Below are 9,768 nucleotides of genomic sequence, written 5' to 3'. Positions count from 1 at the left end.
AACCGTTTCAAGATGTTTCTTGTTCTGTCATTTACTTTTTACACATTTGATAATAATATGCAAGGTAGTCCCTCGTCTGTGGGTGGCTTTAAATAGTTCTCACTCAATTCGGTCAATAGATGTACAGCATTGCAAAGGTGGAAGAAAGATTTACCAATGTTAGTTAACTGTCTAAGCTGGTGGTGTGTTGTACCATTGAGATACCTATATGTATGTGTCGGGTCTTATAAACACTATGTCTCAGAGTTTTGTCAGGAGACTTAATGACAAGTATATCTAGAAAAGTTAAGAGTTATATGCTCTAATTCTATAGTACATTGAATCTTAGTGTTTAGAATTAAGACCATTAAGAAAAGCTGTTTTTTTTAAGTCACGTTTTAAAGGTATTATAAAATGGTGGTATATTAAGGACTTGGTTGGAGCAAACCACAAGGGCTTACAATCTATAGTTTTCCATAAAGACAGCAGCGACTAAGTGGGAGACCGGTGAACCAAATGCAACTCCATCTACTTGTATTCAGACTATTTCTTTTCACATATGGTAGCCAAATGTTAGGTAATGCGTAAGTAGCTCTACCTATTATACAAACATTTTATCATCTTATAACTATCTCTTGACAATCTAGATGCATTCAACAACAGGCAAACTAATAAAATGACTGTACATCGAAACTATACTCAACAACTGTCACTGTTTGCTAATTTTAGATGTTTAATATCATTAATAAATGATTTTGTTTGTTCTCGTAGTGGTGCTAGCACACTAAAATAAGTTTGGCTGTTTATGTGGATGTGAATTAAACTGGCTGATTAATCATGAATATTAGGTAATTTATAAAATTTTAGAGATTTCGCACACAAGTGTAAAGGTGATTTTATATTTAACATAATAAGATTAATTGCTATTGTTATTTGTTAAATTGTACAATTACATATTTTTATAAAAATAATTGTAAAAGTAAAATATCATCATCATCATCATCATCATCATCATCATCAGGCTATCGCAGCCCACTGCTGAGCAAAGTCCTCTTCTCACATGGAGAAGGTTAGAGCATTAATCACCACGCTTGCTCAATGTAAAATATACTTAGTATTTACTAAGAGTCAGTATAACAGCATTGGAGACAATTTCCTAAATTAGTAATCGCAATTATGGATTCATTAGGAGAGTTAATTGAAGTGGATACTTATTAAGTTAATTATTTAGCCTCTACCAAAAATAGAATGTTGAATTTCAGGACACAATTACACTTAATATTTAATTTTTAATGATCAGGCAAACGTGTCATTCACTTTAAAAAGGAGGTAGTACCTAATCAGGGAACGACAACTAGCATTCGAAGGGGCAAAAAAATCTTTTGAAAGAGATAATGGGAGATGTTGGACATTATTCATTAATTAATAAATAAATTTAAAGATTGAACAAACGCTTATGCATGCTTTTTGTTGTTTTGTTTTGTTTTGTTCTTATAATATAAGAATATATAGAGTTTCAATGAAATGTGAAACTTATACAAATGTGTCATAACATGTTTTATCGTATGTATTTTTATGTATCAAAAACGGAAATTTATTTTTTTTTGTTATTTCGATATCAATACTAAAATTACTTATTAATACTGAAAGTGTTAGCTTCAACAACTTTTCATTCTCTTCTTCAAATTTAAATATTAAGAAGATGATTAATAACAAATTTATTGATCAAAGCGTTACAAAATAGGCATGATGTAGGATTTTTAATAAAATAATATTAAAATATTTATATAAACCATTGCTTAATAATTTTTTTTGGGTGATTTTGTTATGTTTAAATAATTTCGAATACTGGTTAATGTATAAATAAATAATTTTAATGTTTGTGATTTTTTTATACACATAAATTAAGGGTTTTAAATAAGTGGAAGCTTGGAAAAGTAAAATTATAATGCTGGCTTCTATCGGTAAGTTAATAAATTAATAATTTAGAGAGATATTATATTATTAATTAATATGAAAGATAGTAGAGGTAGAGGTAGTCCTTTATATGTATGTAGAGGTAGTACTTTGACATTAAATATTTTAATAATATTTCTAGCAACCAAAACCTTTTAAAATCATATTTCGTTTTACAACTTCCTATTTAATTTTTTAATATTGGTAATTTTTATTTCTTAGATAACTTTAATATTAGAATATGTCGAGTGTTGTGAAGCAAAAAAAAAAAAAAACATTTAATCTTTGGCATACTTTAATAACATTCTGACAAGGAAATGCAAACATTTCTTCATTGACAAGGCGTTAAACATATATATATTTAATAATTATCACTACACATAATTATAAAAATAATTCCAATAACACAATATTACCTTGCAGAAAAGCACTAATCAATGGGCTCACAGTTCCAAAGAACAATTGATGTGAATGCTTTTCTTATAGTATATAATATTTTTACTTATCTTACATTATATTTACAACTTTATTTATATACAATTTAATTTTCATATTACATTAAATTCAAGTAATTGTTTTTTGTTTCTAATTACTAATAATTATTTCATTTATATTCACTAAAATTACACTTTTGGATATTTATATCTAGTTTGTATGTGTGCTGCTTAAGTTTTAACGAGTAGAACTATTTTTACCTGCAACAAAACAAAATTCCATCAATATTGTTAAATAAATAATTATTAGTAACATAATTTGTTCATACAAATATAAAATATAATTTATCAATGTAATTGTATTAACATACTAGCGATTTAACATATTTTAAAAACTAAATAAAAAAGGTTTTTACTGTTAATTATTGTGTATTTGTTTTTATTTAACTTATTGAGTGAACATGGAAATTATGTTGTGAACGAATTATTATAATATAATACCAAAAAAAAAAAATAAGTTAAATAATATGTCAGAACATTATAAATGGCCTGTAGTATTGAACCACACCACACAAAGCAAATTTCCTTGGGATGGGTCGTTTGTTTGGTTAATATTTGTTCAAATGATGTAGGACATTTTAGGCTTATGATTTGTAAAAAAATAACATATTTACTAACCTTTCTTACCAAGTTATCTTTAAAAACAAAAAAAAAAATGTTATAAGAGTGTGATATAATAGATAGAGTTAAAAATAAGTGATTGTTAAATTTATTAAAAAAAAGGATCTTAATGAAGTAAAGAACGTTATTAAAATATATTAGTATTAATAATCTGTTCAAATTCTACAAAAAAAATATAAATTGAAATTCATGGAAAATAATACTGTCGTAAAATTTAAGCTTTGGCCTAAAGAAGGTCAGGGCGCAAGATGTACCATGTGTTTTATAAATAAATTTATTTTTTATGCCCACTCTTAAATATCGGAGTGCTCATTTCACAGCGCAATATTTCGATCGATATTTTTACAGCTTATAAAATCTTATGACTCAATGTTGAGTGGCTAGCGGTGAGAAATCTAATAATAAATGTTACGATTTTATAGATTAAAAAGTGGTTTTAAGCGATTTTTTGAGTGTTTAAGTTGATAGATATAATTATAATTTATATAATACTTTAAATTGTTATAGATTGGCAACAATATTTGTGTAAAATAAGAAAACCCAAACATTTATTTAGTAGTATTTATTTCTTTTCATATATTATCTGACTAACGTCTACAAACCCAGCTTAATAAAGTTAGATAGTAATTATTATCAACTTAAAGATTAATAATATATAAGCCTTTGTCTGTACTTGTTATAATAAACATTACCTAAGAACTTCAGATCTCTGAAGTAAAACAAAGAAATTTTCTCTAAAGACCATCCCACCAACAATATTCTTATTCCTTAAACTCTAGAAGAAATTATTTTTAATGCAAATTCATATCAATTCCTTACCGAATCAAGATGTATAGTGCGATAAAAGTAACGTAAAATAATGATGCTCATAAATTTTATGTTTAGCGAAAGGAAAGATATTTTATTCAAAATTTACAAAAAAATAATGGTGAGCTTTATATCTCGAAGTTTGAAGGTAATATAATATGAACAAAAGAAAAATAATCTACTTTTATATATTATTACAAGAAATATATTGTGATATTTTATTTTAGATGGGTTGTTTCGTGGTAAATTTTCATAAAGGCCCTCTTTCATCCATATACTGACAGTACCCGTGACCGGCAGTCAGTATTGGGGTAGTGAAATAGGTGGCTTATGAGTGAGTTATTAGGGAGTACTTGGTTAGGCGGCTTCAGGATCAACAGAGTGGTGGGTTGTCCAAGCCTGGGTGAGTCAAATTGAGTAAGAGTGATTGGGAGTACCCTCTTACAATAAAGTCCACTTAGAGGAAGATTTACGCTTTGGCCACCCAAGTATTCTCTATTAAGTGGCGTCGCTTAGTGTCGTAGAAGAATGCTTTAAGAAATTTCAATTATGAACCACTATGTCGGGAAGTGAATGATAATGGAATTTTAATGGTGTCCCTGGAAATTTTGGCCTGATAATTCCACATAACTCTCCTCCGTCAGACGAAAAGACAGAAATGAAATCTTCTTCAGCTCTTTACCAAAGGAAATCAAGTTTGGAACAGATCGAACGTAGTCTTAAACAAGACCTTACATTAACGCCAGAGTCGCAAACCAGACTCCTCGGCTTTAGGAAAATGTCACTCACTTAAATAAAATGCAGTTTAAGTTACACTTCAAACCTGTTATTTTGTGCAATCCAGACAAAAACGTAGAGTTAACCCGATATACCTTAGAATAGCTGCTTCTTAGGATGATCATGTTTTTGGAGTCCTTTTGGAGCCTTATACAAGCTTTCCAATAAGTTGGATGGAATGGATGGATGGTAAAAAAATATTGAATTTTTGAATAATATATATCTATAATCTTGCAGCTGAATAAACACTTGTTACTAGTAGTATAAGACAAAAGTTCCATAGAACTTATTCTCAAAAATAAATATAAGTGAAGTTTACGTACGTCATAACTTTTGTAAGAAAATTTAGGTATGTTTTGTTAGTAGCTACATCACTATTTGTCATAATATTTATGAATAACTTCCAATCAACGGGTTAATACTGCAAATGAAGAATTTAGTTCCGTTTTTATTATTTGTAACAATAATTGGTAAAATCGTAGGTATATAAATTTAATTTATTTTTAAAATATTTGAAAAAAAATATGTTTTAATATTTAGGGTTAACAGTTTTAAAATGACATGATTTAATCTTGTGACTACTTGTATTTCAGTATTTTAATTATCCAACGAACTGCAAAGCCTTTTTTACTGTCAAGGACATTTTACGCTGTATTCTTTTTAAATATCTTGGAAAATTGACATTTATTGTCAACAATGAAGAAAAAAGGCACTATTACAATTTACTGTTATGAAAACATGATGAATATTATTTAACTTACCGTAAATCACAGAGCAGAAACTATTGGCTCCTTATCAGAAGTTACAATGGATTTATCAACGAACATATACATTTTGACGTAGTCTTCAGTTGGACTAGGTTTTTCTTCGGGTTTCTCATCAGGGCTTATATTTTCGGCATCATCCTCATAAGGTTTTAATTTCTCGTTTAATTCTATTTTATACCTAACTGAAGGTTTAGTCACAGTAGAAGTAAGAAGTGATTCTTGTATAGTTTCATTTCCATTGCAAGTCTTTTCTGAACGAAACATGCCCGTTCTTTCTGATTGATTATAATTTCTTTTTGATTTTTTGCCTACAATTGCTCCTAAACAAGGTAAAATTTGTTTAAATTCCTTTCTGAAATTTTCATTTAGCCAAGCGTAAAGAAATGGGTTATAGCAAGTTGATGACATAGCTATAAAATGTGCTATGAAAAACAAAACCATGTAGTATCTCCAGTCCTCAGCTAAGGAATAAAAATCACTACTTATGTTTATTAAATTAAGCGGCAGCCATGATAAACCAAAGATTGCTACCATCGCAATAAGCATTCTATTCGTTCTTCTCTTTCTTTCTCTTTCTGCATCTTCTTTTTTACTATTCTTACTACCCGGCCGTGTTTTTAATCGGTCATTTAATTTTATACTGACACAAGTATAACAAAATGCCATAACAATAAATGGCAAAACAAATTGCATAATAGTAGTAACAGCTCCAAACGCCTTCCTTATTTGATCTGAGGGCCATTTTTCAGCGCAGAACACATCCTGAAGAGCCATATAATAGCCATAGGGAAAAGTGACCGTTAATGCGAAAACCCAAATAAAAATGATAAGTCCGATACAAGTTTTTATCTTCATTCTTGGTTTAAAAGGATAAATTATGACAAAAAATCTGTCGATTGCTATAGATGTAAGTGTTAAAGTAGAAATATAGACACTACAACCTTGCGCATAAGGCATGATATGGCATAACAATCCTCCAAATACCCAACGTCCCAAGAAAGTGTAAAGCGGTGTAAATGGTACTGCAAACACACATAGTAATATATCAGATAATGCAAGGTTCGTGATGAAGAGATTAGTAACAGTTTGCATCGCTCGGTTCCTTATTACCGCATAGCAAACAAGAGCATTACCGAAGATTCCAACTACAAAAATAATTGTATACGCTGTGCAAAAAGCAGCTTGAATCGCTTTATCCTCGATGGGATCGGGGGGTAAAGTAACATTATCATTTTGGAAATTATCATTTAAATCGCTTATGTTATCATGATACAGGGAATCGTTGGCAATCCACACGTTCTGCATATTTTTTGTTTTCTTTTAATTGGATATCATAAACCATTCGGTTTGATTATATATATGTACATATTTATATGCTTGGTTCCCTTCAATGTTAGTATTTCGTTCGAGAAACTTTTTATTTTTCATACTTTTGTAGGATCAGCACTGGACATATTTGATTTGGCATTCATTATTTCATTTTCCTCTTATTATTCATATTCGTGTCAATAGGTAGGAAGCAAATCTGCAACAAAAATTTAACCGTTACATAATATTAAGACATTCACATGTAAATGATTATTTAGTGTAGTTAAATTATACCAAAAAAATCTGACTTAGACTAGATAATTTTATCAATAAATTTAAATAACATTTACATAATCTAAACATGACACGTCAAGTCTACGTACATAACTTTTATTGTAAAGGCAAGGACAACTTTTGTTTGATATAATTTTTATCATATATTATCGAGATTAAGATTATAATATAAATATGAATATTATTATTTTACTAAACATCATTTATTATATACGTAATGCTTTCATAACTCGTTCTTCTCTTTTCTTACGTCATATTTTTTCCAATAAAACAAATATAGTTTATAAGAACAAAAAAAAAAAACTAGAATATGAATATTATGACTCTACATACTTTCAAACTAGTAATTCTTGTCAACTGTCGTCATTGTAGAATCAATTATGAATTAAAAACATGATTTGTTAGTAGTTTTTATACAAAATAACTTTGCAACATTTTTTGCGAACATCGATGAAAATTTAAAATATAATTTGAATTCTAACAAACCATCGGAAATGAACAATGTAATATTTTATTTTGATTTATAATATTTCAATCACGTAAACTGAAATTTGGTTTTATTTTGTTATGGTGTATGTGTTGTCAGAACAATAAAACCGATTCGTACAACATCTTTTCGGCGATAAAACATTTATTACCCATATAGTTGTATCATTTGGTTTTGGATCAAAACTATTATTTAATTTTATGATTCTCTAAAATTCAATATCTTTTTGCTCATTCATCGAAACATAATAACTGAAATTGTGTTTAAATGGACAGATTATTTCTCTAAAAACAGTTTCCAAAAAAGTTTTCATGGTGGCATTATTTATTACTATATAGATATGTTTAAAGATAAGTTGTGCATAAGTAATACAAGTTCTTTCTGGTTCTATCAATATCAGATTTTATTTTACGAAATAAGCTTCGGTATCTTAAATGTTTATCGAAATTCAAATAAGATATAGACCACAGATTGCACGAGTTTTGAGGCTAAACGAAATTCCCATTTTATAATAAATATGGCACAATAGGTTTCACGACAAACAAGTACTCATTTTCAATGGACGTCATAAAAATATCAACACGTAGAATTTTATGGGCGTATTAAGGAACATTAGATATTAATGGAGATACATTTTCTGTTCAATATACTTACATACTTTATTATCATGCAAGTTGCAAGAAATACAAAGCCGAAAGTGACCTTTGATGTATTTTTCTTTCTTTTTAGTGGTGTGGACTTTAAACGTAATTAATTATAAAGTCTACTAACCAAGTATCTACAGTATAAGAGACTAGTCTCCATCATCTAGACTAATATGGGTTTGAGGGCTTCATGAAATTCACATTCCTAGATTTGACCTGGACAGATATAGGTTTCTACATCGTGTGACTAATTGGACCCGTGAGCTGATGTATAGATAAAAAATAATAGTTCGTAGCAATTATAATTCCACGCTTAATTATGTATTATTATGATTAATAAAGGAACTCACGACAGCAATTCCAGTAAATAGTGTTTTTAGTAAACATACATTTGAGAGATATGATTAAAAAATGATCTATGAAATAATTCCAGCCTTAATGTAAACGCGTGTAAGGAAGCAGAAGTAGTAATTATCACGCCATCATTTACTACCTTTCAATCCAAGGTCTATTTACTATAGCCGTACAATACTAATTTGCATCAACCTATTTCATTAACAGAGAATGGAAACTATGGTTTTCCAAGTACTTAATAGTCCATTACAATAGTTGACACGCCTGTACCTGTTTAAGTTATTTGTTCATGTGGCTACATTTAGCGCTCAATTAAAAAGCTTGAATTAATTGCCCTAAATCATTTGATCGATATTTCCGCCTAAATTGTATTTAAAAATATAGTCTTATATTGTAAAAATACAGTTATTACAATACAATAACACTTTTCTATTTTATTCCAGGCATATAAATTCGGAACACTATTTTTTTTTGTTTACTACGAAAACTCGTTTATTTCGATTGATGGTTGTCAGTAGTTTGACAGCAATCACTACTAAGGTCGAACCGGCGAATTAGAGTTTAAATGAAAACGACTAGAATTGAACAATTTGATTTATGTTATTTGCTATTTCTGTTGACTCGTATCTTCCGATTCTTTGTTGTCAAATTTGAACTTTTCTACTTTGAAATCACATTTTCTTTTTTAGAATTTACCTAATGTGTGATATTGAAAAAATATTTAAAAAGAGAAAAACGTGTGTATCTGAAGACTAAAAACTATTAATTCCTGTTTATTAAGGAAACCAAGGTTCAAGGAAATACATTTCAAAATCAACTTAGAGCTATTTTGAAAGCATCGTGGGATCCGAAACATACATTGAATATTTAATATTGATGGATAAGACACTCCCCGTTTTAGATAAAACAAGAATAGTGGATATATCTAGATCGATAACAGAAATAGGCATTTGACTTATTCTTTTCATAATTATGTATTTCCCATTTATATCATAACACTAAGATTCAAAAGTAAAGTAGAAAGACTGAAAGTACATTATTAAAAAAGGCCCAACAAACGACGTCGATCTATTACAACGCCCTTAATATTTTTTAACTTTAAGTATAAAACTCTCAATACTGTTATACAAATTATATATTTAGGATCTAGGAGCATTTGCTATATTAAATATATTTTGTATTGCATTAAATGGAAAAGTACTCAGATTGCATTAAGTGAGTACACAAAAACGTATGCTTAGATAAGATAGGACAAACAAGGATTCATATAAAAATATTCG

At 28.7% G+C, this 9,768-nt stretch overlaps 1 protein-coding gene across 1 annotated transcript in view; it reads right to left on the bottom strand.

The window, feature by feature from the left end:
* Positions 1 to 2,212: 2,212 nt before the first annotated feature.
* LOC116772566 (prolactin-releasing peptide receptor-like) overlaps positions 2,213 to 9,768 on the bottom strand; it is a 29,489-nt gene continuing 21,933 nt past the window's right edge. The window contains exons 2-3 of the mRNA XM_032664796.2: positions 5,396 to 6,926; positions 2,213 to 2,630 (exon numbers count right to left, since the gene is read on the bottom strand). Of these exons, the coding sequence (XP_032520687.2) occupies positions 5,402 to 6,706 (1,305 nt within the window). The 5' untranslated portion in view covers positions 6,707 to 6,926 and the 3' untranslated portion in view covers positions 2,213 to 2,630; positions 5,396 to 5,401. The remainder of the gene's footprint in view (positions 2,631 to 5,395; positions 6,927 to 9,768) is intronic.

This window comes from Danaus plexippus, chromosome 12 (assembly GCF_018135715.1).
Source record: "Danaus plexippus chromosome 12, MEX_DaPlex, whole genome shotgun sequence".
Taxonomy (NCBI): domain Eukaryota; kingdom Metazoa; phylum Arthropoda; class Insecta; order Lepidoptera; family Nymphalidae; genus Danaus; species Danaus plexippus.
This window is presented reverse-complemented; position numbering and strand designations above follow the sequence as displayed.